The 18,480-nt window shown below is 47.9% G+C and overlaps 1 protein-coding gene across 1 annotated transcript in view; it reads left to right on the plus strand.

Annotated features, from left to right (window-relative positions):
• The window catches only part of SUFU (SUFU negative regulator of hedgehog signaling), a 98,587-nt gene extending 80,359 nt beyond the window's left edge, over positions 1–18,228 (plus strand). Inside the window, 2 exon segments of the mRNA XM_018069256.2 lie at positions 8,220–8,288; positions 11,474–18,228. Of these exon segments, the coding sequence (XP_017924745.2) occupies positions 8,220–8,288; positions 11,474–11,563 (159 nt within the window). The 3' untranslated portion in view covers positions 11,564–18,228.
• The last annotated feature ends 252 nt before the right edge of the window (positions 18,229–18,480 follow it).

Genomic DNA, 18,480 nt, shown 5'->3' on the forward strand with positions numbered 1-18,480 from the left:
CATGGCACAAATTCTGTGCAGCGGTTTCCAAAGTTTTATACGCCCAATGTCACTGGTCTCTGAGTGCAGAGGGGTTTTTTCCAGGTAATTTACTTGATTTCAGGACGAATCCTGTCAGGCAGATGGAGGCTATGGTTCACTGTCACTGGGCACCCCCTGATTCTCAGCACAAAGTCTGTGTCTCTGCATGAGCCGAGGAGCTCACAGCAGTAGTGGGGTGTTACCCTCTGGCACCAGCCACTGCTGGGGGATGCTCTTTGATTCCTATGCCAGTAGGTTCACAACGTCCATCAGACAGCACATGGATGCTGAGGCTGTGGAAATGGGGTTCTCCAGTCTCCTTGCCCTTTGTGTTGCCTCCATTTTGACCTCTAATCTGACCTTCATCCTGTTTTTCTTCGTCTCTGTCTTCCCTCATCCTGGCCCGTTTCTTGCTTTCTTCTCCTTCCCTTCATTGAAGTTGGCAGATTCCTTCTCCTGCTCCTCCACATGGCCTGACTTCCAACAGAAACGCTGAGAGTACTGGAGAGTTTCCCTGCCTTTAATCCTGGTATGCCTGGTGACATAGCAATCCCTTGCTGCTCAGAGGAATGATCAGAGTGAAAATCACTCCTTAGCTACCTCTGCCCTGTGTTTGGGACAGAGCTGCCTTGGGCTGGGATGTGCTCAATGAAGAAGGGCTCTTCAGTACATTTTTCTGCATTTCTTGGAAAGGCTGTGGACAAACAGTACTTTCAGAGGCTTCTGACTTAGCAAAGCATTTTCATGCTTGTCAGACTTGTCCTCCAGAACACTTGTTTGCTAATCTTCATCACCTTCCTTGTAATGGGTAGTTCTTGTACTTTGCAACAAAATGATCATACGCATTTGCTAGTCCTGTCAAAATACACTTTTTCCAAAATACCTCTCTCGATTCCTTTTTTCCCTAAAAACCTTTAGAAAAAAATCAAAAACAAGGCATCCAGCATGGAAAAATAAGTTGAGGCTTAGGACAGCAAGGTCAAACCTCTCATAGAAAATGTTAAATGCGCCTGTAGGCAGGATAGGTACATGGAAGCCGTGGGAAGCATCCAGCATGCAGGAGCTATCAACATGCGCTATCTATGCTGGCAGTCACAGCAGAGGGGGGATTACTGTGAGCAGGGTCATGGGGGACGATCCATTCTTTTGGTTTGGCAACCTAAGGGAAAAATCTGGGAAAGAAGATCAAACTGAGGCCAATCTTGAAATATTTTCAGTTTTTCTTGCTGAAACAAAAGCCTTAAAGAGACCAAAAGCTGAAATAAAATCCTTTTATGTTGAATGAAACCAGAAATAAGAAAGTTTTCCTCAATAAAAACAGAGGGGAAAAATCTAGTTTTGCAGAATAGGGCTGGAGTTGTTAGAAGTTTTGCCTTCTCTAATCAATACTTGAGGGACATAATACTTGCGTAGGATATGAGAAACTCATATTTTATTTCTTTCCTTTAATTTGAATCCCTATTTCTACTTCTTTGCTTTATGGGTGCCATAACTATAGGGTATTTTGGTTCTTCCTCAGCTAGTCCAATTGGAGTTGTTCCACATCATATAAAACACTGAATTAGTCAAGAGACAGAGTGCACAAGAGAATGACTCTCCTCCAGTAGAGTCAGGACATTCCCCTGGAAATGAGCACATCTGGTTCTTCTCTCTGCTAAACCACATGTTAAATCATTTATGCACATTGGCATAATGGCAGCAGCAGAGGTTCAAAGCAACATTTGAAACAGCTACTCTGATGCTTGAGATGCTCACTTGTGAGTGGCAGCTATGGGTTGAGTCCTCTTTTGAAGAGATGGGATTGATTTTTGGTCTCCACAAACTTGAATAGCGGTGTTATGCCCAGCATGGTGAGCTCGAGGACAACACCCAGAAGCTGTTTTAAGAAATGTACAACTGCAGCCTGGTCTTCTCCAAAGAAGTTATAGCTGTCCACTCAAGAAAACTTTTTCAGAATCTTTTGGGTGGTTTCCCCCAAATCCTTAAGCAGGTCATGGGAATCTAAGGTAACACTTTTCCAGTAAGTTTATCATGTTCCCCAAACACTCCTCAAACCCTCACTGCATTATCCCTTTGTGTTCTTCTCCCTCACTGCTGAATGAGACACTGAGAGAAACTTACTCCAGGGTAGAAATGTCCCGTTCGGACATCACGATCCTCCCAGTATCAACTCTCCTGCAACGTGTTCTCTGGTACTTTGTCCAGGCTAGTTTGGGATGAGTCAAGTTCTTTCATCCTTCTTAAGCTCACTGTCTATCCAGCCACCTAATGCCCCTCCCTTGCCACTCAAACTACATTTTTGGCTACTTTGTATAGGTTTTCTTCCACCCACTTGGAGCATTCCTTGAAATGCCTGTTCTTCCTTTGCTTTTTCTCTCTGAAAAAATTGTTATTGCCTGTTGTCTTGGCTCCCTTGTCAGCCCTGTCCTCAACTGAGCCAAAATTTATATGTTGAATCAGAGCAGCCTGGTCTGCAATACGGATCTCATCAGTCTAGGTTCTAAGGATCTCAGGTCCTTGCAATTGGGAATGTCATAGAGAGATTCCACAAGGTCAAAATCTTTCCATGTCATCATATACTTCCTCTTCTGGGGTAGTAACATAGCAGAGTGAAGCAATAGAGTCCCTGAGGCATCTGTGAGTGGATGTTTCTCCTTTACAAGGAGGGTTGTGAATTTCCTGGAAGAGCAACAGTGGAATTTCCCATCAAAGGTGTTTGTTGCAATACTGGTGCCTTTGAGGTTGTAATGAGAGCTGTGGTGGATTCAGACAGCAAGGTGGCCTCTTCAGACAGCGTCAGGGCTGAGCGTGACGTAGAACAATGATGTGACAAGGCCTCTGCCCTGAACCACTTGCAGTCTGAGCAAAGCAGTGCAAAGAAGGCAGGGTCAAGGGGAGAGCAGAGAGATGGGCTTGGGGGGGCCTGTGGCACAGCATGTGATTCATCAGGGCATTTTATTGGAGGGAATTTCAGTGGGAAATGCTGACACACTTCTACTTCACTTTTTGCTGTGCTGCTGACAAAAATTAAGCTGAAACATTTTCAGGGCAAAGGACTCCTAAAAGTAGATGGATATTTGCAGATGTAACAGGTGATATGTGGCTCAGGATACAACTGCTCCACCTGTTCCAGGGATAGCGCCTGATGGATGAACAATTTCTTAGAAGGGTTGATATGGTTTACATAGGGGTTTATTGCAATGTGTCCCCACCTTCTCTGGCTAGGCCATACAAACCAACTCTGTACTAAGTCCAGAACTAATAAAACATGGTTTTCTTTCTTTGACAAACCTGCTAGAAGAGCAAGTGTTTAATGCAAACAAAGCACTAGGGCAAAGTGTGAGATTGTTTGGTTTTTTCCTAGGTAGGCAAGAAAAGAGAGTATTGTCAGTAAAAGCACCTCTGCTTCACTGTACCTGGGCCAATTGCTTGTGTCTTGCCCTGGACAAAGTGTGTTTCCTGAAGTTGGACAGAGCTGCAGCTCAACTCCTAGTTCAGCTTCTTCATTGAAGTCTTTCCAGCTGTACCAGGCATTCAACATCAGTGTGACCTCTGGTCTTAGCAGCGTTTTCTGAGCAGACAATTTCAAGCCCTCATGGGAGTGTCGAACCCTGTAGCGAGAGATGGGGAATTAACTGTGGGGTCATACCTGTAAGCTGACTATAAAGTCTTTAATGTTTTACTAAGCACCAGTTGCTTTCAAAGTGAGCTGAACTCATCTGGAGCCCCATGACTTTGTGTACATTTTTTAGATTTCACCTCTTTTCATACACTTGCAGCCATGTACCTGTAATGAGTCACGGTACAGGTTTCTCAGCCAGCTGCAGGTATGAAAGCTTCCACACTGAAAGCTTCCACACAAACTCCTTCAGGTAAGGACCCATAGGTAAGCCCTGTAGGTAAGAAGTAGATTTCAGCAAGCTCAGGTGAGACTTGCCACGAGAGGGAGACAGCATGTGTTCCCTGAACACATCCACCTGAATGAGACAGCCTAGCCTGGTATTTTGTAACGTCTGGACACATGCAGCTGTTAGTGAAGTCGTGAGAACCCAAACTTCGGACCTCAGCCGTGCAGGAGGTACCTGTGATAGAAAACTCTTTTGTCTAGTGATCATCTTCCGAGCATCTGTAGCATGACTAGGTGCCACAAAACACACGGCAAATGGAATCTAGATCTGCTAGCAATGGGATAGCATGTGTCCAGACCTCTCTAGGTCAGGTCAGAGAGATCCTGGTGCGAGCAGGACTGTGCAGCACCCAAGGAGATGTTTCAGATATCCGCAGCTGGCTGGCGAGGCCGTTCACTGTTCATACTGCAAACAGCCATTGCCGGTGCTGAGCTGCGCCCTGTAACCAGCTTTGGCAGGCTGGGCTGACCAAGTGTTTGCACAGGGCTGTGAAAACAACCCTGTGAGCACTGGGCTGCTGCAGCACCCGGGACACCCACCACCACAGAGGACCACTCCTTTGCTTCCTCAGCACCAGCCGAGAGATTTCATGGGAGAAAAGGCTTGTTCAGTGCGCATGGGATGGCTTCGTTTGCCCTGCAGATTGCACTGGCTTTTCCCATGGCTGCAGCACAACAGTGAGGCTCTGTTTTCCTTTGGGAAGGGAATAAGCTGCTTCATCATTGGGATCTCTGTGGAGTGTCCTGTTGATAAGATCAGTTAAAAGCATCAGAGGAAAACTGTAGATTCAGGTCTGAAGTATAAAGTGAAGGGGGCCTATTTGTTTAATTTGAGCTTCTAAGGTTTAAATCCCAGAGGAAATTAAATTAGGTGCCTAGAGCAATGGCAGTCTGTCATGTTTATTTCCTGGGAATGTCACCTTTAATATCATGCACATATAATATGTGTGTGTGTCTGTGTGTGTGTTAATGTAATGGGGTACCATACTGTGCAGGAGCAGGCATGCTACAAGAACTGGAAATGTGAAATATTGTGAGTGAGGAACACTGAGATGGGATTGGATTTATTCTCATCCTTCTCCATAAGACTCACTCACCAGCATGAAGGTGGTTTTGCTGATTGCAGGTGGGTATGGTAGCCTGATCTATGAGCACAGGCCTTAGTGCTCTTGGGCCTTTTTGACGGTGCTACTTCTAACAGGAGAAATCTTGTCTAGACGCGAATCCAGGATGACAATACTTCTTGCTTCCAAGCCCTCCTCAGCAGTTGGTGAGCTGCCGGCACATGCCTGCCCCCTGCATCCTCAGGAGAGCTCAGGAGTGTCAGTTTCCTGTATTGAGGATGAGGCTGCTTGTACCTTTGGTTACCTCAGCACTTTAGAGTCTCCCTGCTTCTCCAGGAAGGAAGGCAGGTCTCCCAGCAGCATGGGGTAGTAGGGTTTGGGGTGAGTTTTTTTTCTGACTTGGACTGTTAAGGATGGGTTCTGAGAGACATGCTCTGTGTGTGTGAATGTCACTGCAGCAGTTTGTCATTGCAGCCTGTGATTCCTGCCCTCCACCAAAGTTAACTGTCCATGCAGGGCTGGCAGAACAGCACTGTGATCTTTCCTCAGTGTAGAGCAGGCTGCCATTGCTTTGAACCCCCAAATGTAGTCCACCAGACAGCTGAGCTGTGGACTCCTGTCCCACTCCACTTGTCAGACCCTTCAGGGAGCCAGTTCAGCTCAGTACATTAGTGGAATTTGGGAGTTTTTTTCAGCTGGATTACCTGCATTCAGAGAGGGGGCAGTGAGCGGCAGATGGGCTCAGCCATCTCAAGGCATTTCACCCAGTTTCAGTGCTAGCCACAGTGCTCCACATAGGTTTGTAGGTACTCTGGCAGTCTGTGGCTTAGCCAGGACCTGACCTGTCCCCTCTTTCCATCTCCACCCTTTGCTGTTTACCCCTTCATACCGTGTCTTGTTTTCCTCCAGCCTCAGAGCAGCTGGCTGCCTCGCACACGTGGTTCCCATTTCTCTCCTGCCTCTGGCACCTTGGGAGCACCCAGGGGTCTTCCTACTGTGCTTGTCTTCTAGTCTCTCTGCCAAAGCTGCAGCTCCTCATTCCTGCTCTCTCACCCATCCCAACCTCTGGCATTTTTACTCATCCGTGGATGGCTGAATATTCATTTCCTCCTGGCCTGATTGCTGTGAATACCAATTCCTCCTCCTTTTTCCGGCTGTTCTGTAGATTTTGATGTCTGCCAAATTGTTTTCATTCCCTCACCCCACTGCAGACTGCACCTCCGCAGAAAGCGATCTGCTCTGCGCAGAGCCCCGGCTCCCCACCCAGCTCTTCCTTCTGAGCTGAGCGATCAGGTTGCTCTCCTGCCTCCAACATGGACAGACATCTCCCTCCTCCTGCAAACAGTCAGCAAATGAGTATCTCCAATTCAACAGGCAGAATAGTTACAGGCCCCTACAAGGAGACTGCAGCAGTTTGTGGTGGTACTGCATGTTTCAGTGCAACGTTCCTCAGCTTGCCAGTCTGCAGATTGGTGCCAGATTGCAGAGTCCTGTCCAAAGCAGCAAGCTCCTGGCTCCTAGCTGAAGCAGGGTTTTTTCAGGTTCAAGGTATGATTAAAAAGGCCTGGTGAAGGTGCCTGCATCCATGCTGAGCAGCTTGGTCATAAACCCTGGCCTGGAGCCTGCTGCACATTGAAGTTAAGTGAAGAGAGGAATGCAGTAGAGAAAGGAGCTAGTGGTTCCCTCGCCCCCTGGGAAATCTGTGTACAATGACAGCAGGGTGGCATGATTGAGGGGAGAGGACTGCATACAGGTCCTGGTAGCTCTTGGATCTGGATTTGGTGGTTTTGGATCTCTTCTCTTGCCAAACAAAGGAAGGAGACCAGAATCTTCCCTTTCTCTTTCTGTCCAATAGTCCTGCCTATGCATTGCCAAAATGGAGCCCAGAGGCTTCCACTTGCCTGTGGCACCCTGGCAGTCACTTGCTCTCCACTGATGTTCCTGGCACCAAGCTGCCGGTGGGCACGGGAGGTGGCTTCCTGCATGGCGATGGGAGAGCCTGGCTGCCCCTCTTCCCGGTGTGAGCTGGGGAGCAGTGCAGCTGGGCACTTAGTTCCAGCAGTGTTTAGTGCTAGACAGGCCCCTTCTCTGGAGCATGTGGATCGTGACTGGGAAGAACAGGGAAAGGGAGGGGTGCAAAAGGGGGCATGGGGATGGTGGTTGCTTCAGGATGGAAAGTAATGCCAGAGATGGAGGAAAGGGTGGACCGAAGGAAGGAAAGGAGGAGCAGGGGAAAAGAAATAAACCTGTAGGCTAAAATGGGAATAATAATCCACTGGATGCTGCTGCAACCTAACTCCCAGGAATGCTGCTCCAAGGCCCCCTCACTGCGTGGGGATGTTTGCCTGGTCCTGCACTGCCGGCTCTGCTCCTGTGCCAAACCAGCTGTCCTGCCTGGAGCTCTGGCCTTTGCGGCTGTTGTGAAGAGGGCAGGATGTGTTTGCTTTTGGCTATCACGTGGTTTTTAAAAGAGGGTGGGAGTTCCTCCACTTGAATTCCTGGGGCTGGTTTCCCCCATGGTGTCTCTGGTTTCTGTAACTTGGGGGACTCCATGGAGCTGGGGTCCTGGCCTGCATCTGGGACTGTTGACTTGACAGCAGCTGTTTTCTTGGGCTGCTTCATGCTTGCCAGCTGGCTTTGAGATGAGCCAAAAGTTTTCCCAGCACAGGCATGCAAGATGGGCATGTACCATCCCAACATGGAGGTGCCGAGCATGGGCACCTCTGGGAACACCTCCCATAGCCAGTATCTGGTTCATCTGAACAATGTGCTGCACTGGGGCCAAAGCCTTCCCCATGCCTGGAGCACCAACTCTGCACAGGTCCCAGTCTCTTCCTGTGCTGCTGTTTCCTGATTAAACTGTGAGCTTAACTTCAATGGATCAGATAAAAGTGGCTGTCTCCCACTGTCTCTCCAACAGTTGTTATCTTGACCCTTTTTCCTCCTTCCCCACTCTGTCTGTCTAAAGCTGAGCCTCTAATTTTAGACTGAGGAAGATAATTGAGGGTCAAAAAAGATTGCTGTATAATTTCAACATTTTTTTCAGTGGTTGGGGTGGAAGGCAAAGTTAGGAGCTCCTTGCCCTCAAACCTTTGTATTGTGGGAAAGAAGGACATAGGGGAAGGAGTGAGTTGGTACAGTCTACTCTCTGCAGAAGCCATGCTGTCTCCTGGCAGTTGGCTAAAACTAAGAGTGTGAAGGCATAAACTACTGTATTTCCATTGCAGATCCTATTGACCGAAGAGTTCGTAGAGAGAATGCTGGAAGATTTAGAAGATCTGAATTCTCCAGAGGAAGTAAGGCTGCATCGTTCCCATATCTTCCGTGTACTGTCACAGAGAGCTCAGCCCATCCTGCAGTTTGCCTTTGATCCTCCCCTCAGCTTGCAGGCTCTGGGCCTGCCCCACAGACTTGAGGCCTTGCTAAACCTTCACATCTGCTGTGAACTGAGGCACTGAGAGAAAGGATTGCAAGAAATACAGGACAGGGATAGATATTAAGAGAGACTCTGCATTTCCTTTCCACCAGCATCTTTCCCAACATGATATCTGAGCATCCCAAATCAAAACAGTGCAGCCCCTGTCTGGGGGGGGTTTCCTCCATGCCATGCATAGATAGTGTCCTTGCAAGCAGCTCCAAGTACATCACCTTCCCTGCTTTCAGAAAGGCTGGAAGTGGTGGCAGCACATTTACTGCTGAACAATCTGTTGTATGAGCCTCTTTTTTTGGTTTTGGAAACAGGCAGGGGCTTTCTCACATCTACTATTTGGCCTTCACCTGCTGCCCCTGCACGGCATGCAGAGGACCATCACCAGCCTGGAAACGTTACAGCAGCAGCCAGGGGAGCTTTATAAAGCTTTGCTGTGTGGTACTAAACTTCCCCCTGCCATGTGATCTCTTCCTGGGGAACATTTAACACCCCGTCTCCCATGCATGCCATATAAATATTCTGCTTGACTTCAAAGAGCAGTGGCAGAAATGACATGTAATATTTTTAATCCCATTTTTTACAGCTCCCTGCAGACTCTAAAGAAACTTTCTTTGGCTTGTAGAGCAGCCCTCCCATCCATTGCCCTGCTCCCCTCCCCCCAGGAAAATCTCAGGGCTCTAATTGTTTAATCCAGAGTTGACTTAATGCCAGGGTGTTCTTCACTGTGTGAGTGGGGAGAGCACGCTGCACTGCACGCTGCAGTGACTTTCAGGCCAGCTTTTATCCAGTTAAACCTAATCCGAAGCTCATTTTTGCTAGTGACATGGAAGCCCAGTAGCACTTTGGTTTGAAGGCCCTTTAGTTAAGGCTTTGGACAGCTCATGTTCCTCTGCTGTCTGCTGAGAGGCAAGGAGCATGGCAGCTCCTGGCACCGCGACCGAGTGTTCGGTTCTGAGTTACTGTGACTTTGCTAAATTAAAAGTTGAAAAACAAACAAATGCAAAGGATGGCTTCTCCAAGCGGATTGCTTTGGAACCACTGCTGTTTATAAAAACAAAAATACTTGAGATGAAATGTGATCTTTCAGCATCCAGATTCCTCCAAGGATTTGTAACTTGCAGGATCCCAGGCTGGGCCAACTGAAGGCATTCCTCAGCAGCCCTGACTGTTGCTGATGATGTTCATGTGGTAGAACAAAGTGCTGCGAGGACAGTCTTTCCATTGCTGCATAAAGAGCCACCTGCGTTAGGTGAAATTAAGTGAAATAATCTGTCTGAGTATCTTTAGCATGTTTTTCACATGCCCTAGACAGTGAACTCAGAAGAATTTCCTGGGCAGTGCACGGCCACTAGGTTACATGGTGCAAGCTGTACACGGGGCTTGACTTTATAAAAAACAACCATAAATGGGACTTGGGCTGTTTGTTTCCTAGAGGATAAAGATTAGGAGTTTATGGTAGCCCCTATCCTGAAGAATCCTCCTGCCATGCCCCTAGATCATGGGTCAGACCCTGAACCAGTAGGCCAGCATACTAAGGTCAATGGATACTAACAACAGGTTACCCTCGTGGGCAGCTGCAAGTGGAGCAAGGTCAGGAGCAAATTCGTGACAGAGCTGCCCTTGCTGTGGAGCAGCAGCTGGAGGGCATCTGCTTTAGCAGGAACCTGCCACTGAGCCTGTGTTAAGGTCCTTGAGAAACAGGGTGCTTCTGGAAAGAAAGACAGGTAATTGGATAAAGATGGATGATTTGCAGGTTGCTCTCCCCTTGTACCAACTGTAATTCATATTGCCCCTGAGAACCTACTGTGTTGCTGGCCTTGGTCTGAGGACTCTCCTAGGAGAGGACCACTGTATCCATAACCAGTCTGAATTAGCCATCTCCAGGTCAGATTGTCACTGGTGTGATTCCTCAGTGGGAGTCTCATCAGGGTGTGAGAGAATATTATAATGCAAGGCAGTGCAACACTGGGTGCAGTAGAGTTTTGAAAACAAAATGATCCTGCAAACTGGCTTCCAGACCTATCCCCCACGTTTTGGATCCTCAGTCTGGGATGGTGTGAAATGCCTATGCAGAACTTGTTGCCATTCAGCTGTGGATGGGGCAGATTTGTAGCCTAAGAGATTCCACCTCTCACATTCCACACCCTCCACAGACCTGTGTTTGAGAAACCTGTGTGAATGCATGGGCACTGGTCACATGTGGTTGTGAGAAGGGTTGGTGGTAAGGCTCCTTGGAGGTCTCTCCCTGCATGGTTGTGTTTGGGATCAGAGATTTTGGAGTGACTTCCTAGCCTAAGGTGGGGTGCCCTGGAGTGGCAGGATGGGACCAGTGCACTTGTCTTGTTTGGGAAACATTGGCCAGAGCCAGTGCTGTGTAAACCACACTGGGGCAAAAAATCTCCATTCTGTGTGCTTCAACCAGAGTTTGCAAAACAGCCTGAGCAGCTGAGTGCCTGTGAGAGCACAAGGCATTGTATGGCTCCGTGGAGCCTTTGTAGATGCTGTGCAGGCACTCTGGCTTTCCACAGCCAGGGCAACACAGTTTGTTCTCCTGGAGGTGGTGGCCATTTGCAAGCCTGTCCCCCAGCAGAGCTGTGCTGGCTCACCTGCATCCCACCCTTGAATGAGCAGGGGTTTGAAAGCTGCCCGAAGTCTACTTTTAAAGCAAATGTGGGCTCTGGGGGCTGGGGTAGGTGAAATGAAAGGGACATGGTTAGGTAAGAGGGAAGACACTTCTGGCTGCAAATCTTCAGAGAGGTTGAGAAGGGGAAATTGGGGGGGCGGGGGGCAGAAACCCTCTAGCATTCATCTGATGAAATAAACAGCACTTGGGCTGAAAGCTCAGAACTTTACTTTGGCAGCTGTGGCGCAGGCCACATTATCTAATGTCCACTGCTGTCCAAAACATACTGATGGGGAAATGTTTTCTTAGTGGCCTCTTGTTTTAAAAAACAATGACAACATGGGGCTGTCTGCTTTTGCAACAAGTATGGTTTTTTCTATGCAGGTTGCAGCAATATGCATTAACTGTTTCTCTTTACTGTCTTACAGTTTAAACTTCCAAAGGAGTACAGCTGGCCTGAAAAGAAACTGAAAGTTTCCATCTTGCCAGATGCCGTGTTCGACAACCCGCTGCATTAGAGCTGAATTACACTCTTCTAACAACTGGGAGAGCCAAGTTACTGTCCATTACCCAGTGACTCACAGGATAATTAATGCAGTAAAAACTCTGCCTGCAAATAAAAAGAGTTTGCTGCACAACCACTGCAAACAGAAGAGGAGCTACTCAGCACCAGCCCAGACCGAACTGAGCCCTTTCCTTTATCCTTCCCAAGGCTGAACTCTCTGGGAGCAGCCTGCGTATGTGTGAGTGTGAGTGAGAAATATTTAACTATGAAAATTAGTAGTAAGAATCCTTTTTCTCTCTAGCTGCAGAACTCCCCTCTGCCTTAGCCCAGGGTGTAGACGCTCTGCACGCCTGTATTTACACATACATTTCTGCCAGGTGCAAGCCTATAATCCATGGATTAAATGTTCTTTACGTGACTCTGGAGTCCTTTTGTTAGCCAAACTTTTACTGACTGCAGAACTGTTCTTCCATGTGCTATTTTTTTTTCTTTTCAGAAACAGAATGGTATTTCCCCTGTTTAAAGGAGGCCAAAAGCTCACATGCTTGAAGCTGAACAGATTTAAAGATGAACTTTCTAGTTCAGTCAAGAAAAACAAACCCAGATCCTCCCTGCCCTCAAGTTAGGCATGTTTTAAGTGTTGGTCTTGGTGCTATTAGCTATGGTATCACTGCAAACAGAGGCAACTTTATTCTCGTGCATCCTGTCCTTGTGCCTGAACCCCAGGGAAGGTCGCAACCTCTGGTTTTGCACAAGCAGGAGGAAGAAAGCTACCGGGGCGGGGGAGATCTCCTGTTTACAGTGTGTTTATCTTTAAAGAGATACTGTCAAGTATTTTTTCCTTGCTATTGTACAGAATTTTAGAGGCTAGAAAGGATCATTTGTTCACAGGGACAACTTCAGCAGCTCTATAGGATCCAGGAGGCTGCTTGAAAGCATATGAAGTGGAGATCTCCGCTGCCCTGGCATAGCAGAGAGGAGACTCAGCCTCAATAAAGCCAACTATTCTCCTGTTCAGCAGGGTTCTGCCCTAATGCAGCTGTTTTCCCCTTTAGCCTCGCTATGGTGGCTCTTGTTGCTGACCTTCCTCCTTTCAGATAGGCTTGAACTGGAAAGCATCAAAATCGGTCTGAAGAGACCCTCTCTCTAGATCCCTGTGGCTTCCTCCTTGGAGCAAAACATGGTGTGCAGAGGAGCTGGTCTCTGCAGTGCCAGCTTGTGTCTCTGCATAGAGCTGCTGGCCCTGTGGATACGCTGCAGCAAACCACCGCAGGCTTTACCCCCTGCTGCTGCTGCAGGTTGTTTCTGATACATATTCCTCAGCCCTCCTCTCCCATTGTCTTTTGGTGACAACTCTTCACTCCTTGTCAAGGGGAGGTGCAGCTTTCCTTCCACCCCTTTCTGCCTACAAGATAACTTGGCGGTTTATGCGCAATTGCTGTGTGATCATAATACAAGTATAACAAAAGCTTTTAACACTTAACTCCCCTGATCAAACAGCAAAGTCCAGGAGGCCTCACAGTACCCCAGGGTTGGTTTTCTGTTTGTTTTCTGATTTAATTTCTTCCCGGCACAGTCAGCTTTGATGTTTTTTGCATATATTTGAGGCTGGTTAATGTTGGTCAAGAAGCAGAGCTAGGAGCCACAAAGCTTTCCTTGGACTTGCTACAGAATTCCTCTGTGGCCTCTGAGTCACTCAATGTCTCTCTGTGCAGAGAGGGTGATTATTGACTAGAGGGCTGTAGGACCTACCGAAGCATGCCAGGGTTTGCAGGGGAGGGCGTGCTTTGTGTACCAAGTAGTATTTGTACTATTATAATTGTTTTTATATTATAATTTAAGGCAGGCCAAATGCAGAGTCCAACACTGCTCTGCAGAACCTTCCTTTCTGCAAAGCTATGAAGCAATTTACATGTAAATGAGTTTGTCATTTTGTCTGAACTCAGAGGATCATCTTAAAATCCTGCTGTGAGAGAGCAAACTTTCAGATATCTGCATGTGCCAGCCAGAGTGAGTTCTGTGCTGAGGCAGGCTGCATTCATCCGTGGGATCTCTTGGCCAGTTTTCATTGTCCTGGTTAGCAGTAAGCATCCCTTCTGTACTGTAGATGTCTATGCAAGGGACAGCATGGGTGAGAAAGCGGCATGAAAATGTACTAGTCCAGCTTCAAAAACGACGTGCCCAAGTGTCCCGCTGCAAGATAACGAACAAACAGATGATTGTGGCAGTGGGGGAAAAGGCAAGGGCAGCAACTACAATTTTGTCCCAAAGCCATCCGCCAACAGTAGCCCATGGATGCTCTTGTACGAGCTTGCTGGGGGTGCCTGCAGCAGAGCTGGCCTGTTGCCACCACGCTGGCTGCTCTTCCTTGTTTCCAGATGCTAGCTCTCATTAAAAGGAGCTTTAAATCCACATCTTAGTGGAGAACGGACATTTGGAAGGTCAATTGTTGCTGTTCCTGCAGAGATCAGCACGGAACAGAGAGAAGTCCATCAGACCCTCTCTGAGCTCTGACACACATCTGGAAAGCTTGGGACCTCGTGCCCTATGAACTCTTTGAGCCTTCGCGGCAGGGATGTGGTGCTGTACGCAGGGAAAGCACCTCCTCCAAGCTGCCTTGTGCTTCAGTTCTGCCTTTCTCATGCATATGTTTTTCCTCACCATATTTACTCTCATCAGACACTCTGGCTTGGATTTTCATTGACTTCAGAGGGAGCAGGCTGAATGCATTTTGATAATCCACCCAGGATCCTTGTGTGTGTGTATTTTTGTTCCATGTCATGTATTTATATATAGTTCTGTGTATTTGAGTTATGAACAGGTGGCATGCCAGAAATCTCTGTTTCTGAGATACTTTCTCACAGATCATTGCTGGTAGCCAGATAACAATTAAGGGGAAGGCTTGAAGGGAAGGAAGTGAAATCTTCCTATTTAGTTAAGGGGGAAAATATTAGACAAATAACTGCTAAAATAGAAATATGTGTCTAATTGGTAGACCAATTATGAGAGAGAAGCTGGTGAAAGTCAGCCCTTAAGCTCCCAGGTCATGTCGCTGCCTCTCAGCAAGTTATCTAAGAATAAGAAAGTTGCACATTACTCTGTATCATGAAGAGCTGGGCACCCACAGGACCTCCCCTCCCCAATTCACATGAAGTTTGCAACTGTGCAAACTTACTCATTGGCAAGTAAATGAGATGTCAAGTCTGGGTATTTTCATCTTGGGGCAAGAGGATATGCCTGTGTGTGAAGGAAATGGAAAAGAAACCTTTGTATTTTAGTGAGCAAGTAGTTTGAAACAGGGAAATGCATCAGTGTTAATAAGTGCCACAGTATTTTTCTAGCCCAAACCTGCTGAGATGGTAGGTCCACTGGTGCTGATTTTTTCCTAGATTGCGTAGAAGGTCTGAAGCAGGTTTGTATGGAACCAAAACCTCTGAGGCTTGTGTTAGCTAAAGACAGTGACCTGGATGGAAATGAAAGCAGCACGTACAGGTTTTCTCCCTTCTGGAGAAATCCAGCGATGCAGGTCAATCAGGATATTTCGAAAGATGAAGAGCCTTGAAAATCCAACATGTGACAGCAATTCTGAAACAGAAGGTCTAAAAGCCAGGACTACTCTCCCTCTCAATTTCTGATTAAAAACAGAGCAAGGAGTGTATCATTTCAGTATTAAAGTATGTAGGATGTGATCTGAGTGGAGCAGTCAGTCTTGTAGCTGCTGTGCCCATATTTTCAGTGGCTTAGATAGGTGGTGCCTGCTGCATCTAATGTCTTTGAGGATGGTAATATGCTAGTTCTACTGTATGTGAATTTGCCAACAGTGATTTGAAATATTCTGAAGCTCTTCTCTTCAGATATTCAGTTGCTCATGGATGGCTTTTGAAATTACACCATCAGGTCATCAAATAGTCTTGGAAGAAGTGAGTGCTGTGTTGTTTTTCATCTGTGACCAGTAGAAATATCTTTTAAAAACCCAGTTGAAAGTGATGCTTGGCTTGTGGGGGCAGATTGCTGCGGAGAGGTGTGTGTGGGGCAGCAGGTGAGCAGCTCCCCTCCTGCACCCACAGCTCAGGCCTGTTCAAGGCAGTGCAGTGCTTACGCGTCTCAGGCGCTGCAAGTGGAGCTGCAAGGGAAGCTGGAAACCAAAGTGGGAATCATCGGTCCCTCAGCACAGCACGGGATCCCTGCAGGCCAGTCTTCATTTCCATGCCAGGACCCACAGAGGTCCAGCACAGGTGCAAGCATCCAGCCATGCACATCCCACCGTGTTCACGTCTCTGTGAGCGGCTGTGTTGGAAAATGTTCACTGGGAAATGTTTGTCTGACTGCATGTTTCACAGGATGCTGGGTTAGCTCACAGGTTGGCATGGGATTGTGGTTGCTCGGCTGTTAATCTGTCCTGATGACTGTTCCCTCCTCCTAGATGGGCATCCAGAGTCCCGCTTTTCCAGCTTGTATCTGGCCAGGGCAGGGCAGCATCATGTCAACTGAGGAGAAAAGCTACAGGCCAGAGGAAACCCTTAGACCCATGTGTCCAATTTTCCCTTTGCCCAGGGCATGGCCTTGCACCTTGTGGCTCCTGTGTATGAAGTCTTAGGCTTCAACCCCTGCGCCATCACAGCCAGCTGAGGAGGGGCTCCAGCACCAGGGGAGCCCTTCCACCTCCCGGGGACTCGGTCCTCTACGTAACTGCCCTCCACTGAGGGAATACATTGTGCCTTAATTTTTCTTGTGAGTGAGGCTGCAAGGGCAGCTCGAATTGTTGGGCAACCAGAAATTCCTTTCTGTGCATCTGTCCCTATCGATAAATGCCAGCCTGCACAACAGCCGGACTGTATCCAAAACAATCTCAAAATCCACATTTGCCTCTGAGGTTCACCTCCCAAGATTTTAAAGCTGGATTTAGGTCTCTGGGACCTAATGAGCTCTCTTTCAACCTCCTATTCTTACGACATTTTTTCTGTTGTGCAGTGTCTGCTTGTTCTCTTTTCTTTAAAAAAAAAACAACCCTTGTGTTTGACATGAGTCCAAAATTTCAAATGGGGAATAGGCCTGAGGTTGCAAATGTGTTTTAAACCTGGTCCCGCATTGACTTGTCTCTCTCAGGCAGAGAACCTGGAGTGTATTGTGCTTCACCACCTCTTCGTTTCTACCATAGTTCTGTTTCCCCTAAAATCGCTGACAGACCATAAAATCATCCTAAATGGCAGATCAGTTCAGAAACATCATTTCTAGTCTGCTCTGAAGGGGGTATCCCTTCTCTTTCCCTCACTGAAAGACTATTCACCATTTGGCTCATAGAGCCCCGACAGCAGGAGAGGAACATCAGCTCAGAAAGGGCTGCATGTGGCAGATGTGACAGGCCAGTGCCTGGTTGTTTTTAAACTGTCCTGATGCTGTGTCTGCCTTCTTTAAAAAGAGGGAGAGAGAAAAAAAAACAACCCTGAAAAGCCAGAGGAAAATTTCCTGCCGATTGTTGTGTTTTGCAAACACTGGTCTTTTCTCTTGCCCTCTCCCTCCACTCCCAGCGAGGCTGGAGATGAAAATGGCTCCTTTGTTCCTTTCCCTGGGGCCCAACTGCAGCGAAAGTGCGGCTCCGGAAACCCTCCGCTGCATGAGTGGTGAGGGTGGGAGGGACCAAGCTGTCACCGTGTGCGGTAGGTCCTACGTAAACACGGCATGTGTTGACAATGCTGGGAGCAGGATGGGCGCAGAAGGACTCTGTGGTGCTGGTGACAAGGCTCCTGCACCGTTCCTCCTGTGGCAGCGAGCGGGATGCAAAACCCGTGGGGGCAGAGGAAGGGGAGGTGGGTGTGAGTGGCCATGTCATTCCAGTAGGGGCTGATCACAGGCTGGGGGGCTCTGGGCTTTTGGCTTTCCCCAGAGTGGGAATGTGCAACCCCATGGAAGCAGGCAGCATCCCACCAGGGGCTAACAGCAATGCCCTGGCCCTCATGCTGGGATGTTCCTTCCACACATCCAGCCCTGTAGTCCTGATACTCTGAGATTGGCCACAGTCATGCTCCAAACCCAAGTTTAGTCATTCAAAACCCTTCTCTCATCTAGCTTAGGCTGGACATACCAACTTCTCCCTTTTATTAAAGTTATAGAAGTTTTGCTGCTCGCTGGGAACACTACTTGTTTTGTGTGCTGGTTGATTTCTGTAAATCCTAGAGCAAAGGCAAGGTTCCCTGGGCAGGGCACACATGGGTGACCAGGACCACAGTGAACCCTGACCGCTGGGGCTGCCCTTGAGCCCGGAGGTGAACCTTTCTGTACTTAAGCAGTGTGTTTGTGTGTGTGTGTGTGTGTGTGTGTGTGTGTGTGTGTGTGTGTGTGGTCTGCAGGCACAGGGTCATGTGGATCGAGGAGCCCCAGGACACTCCCGAGGGGGCTGGAAGGAGCCCGCGTTTCTGCAGCCGGTGTATCAGTACCTTGTAGATGGCCTTTCTTCCCTCTCTCCTCCTTTTTTTTAATAAAAGACAAAAAACAAATGGAAAGCTAAACTAGCAGAGGTTTTAAAATATTTTATATTAGTTTCTAATGTAAATTCTTACATTGTTATTGCAGTGCTGGGTGTGTTTCGCCTGCACATGACTTTTTGTAATATTTTTGTGAATCACTAAACGTTTTTTTTCCTCCCGTGTATTCTAAGTGCATTAAACGTATTTGCAGAATTGTCAGTGTCATTCTCTGTGAGCAACTCAATGGGACTGACTGTCTCCTGCTCAGCCCCGTGGCTGCTTCAGCCACCCCTTCTTCTCCTCATTGGCACCTTTTCCCCCTGGCCCCAGGGGAGTGAGATCTGCTGCCCAGACCTCTTGAGTGCAAGTGTGGGAGGGAAAGGGATCTTTCTTTTCCCAAAAACACTCAGCAAAAGAGCCAGTCCCAGGCCCTAACAGGTTTAGGATCTTCCATGAGTATCCTCTG

This window comes from Manacus vitellinus, unplaced genomic scaffold (assembly GCF_001715985.3).
Source record: "Manacus vitellinus isolate BGI_N305 unplaced genomic scaffold, ASM171598v3 scaffold_15_pilon, whole genome shotgun sequence".
Taxonomy (NCBI): domain Eukaryota; kingdom Metazoa; phylum Chordata; class Aves; order Passeriformes; family Pipridae; genus Manacus; species Manacus vitellinus.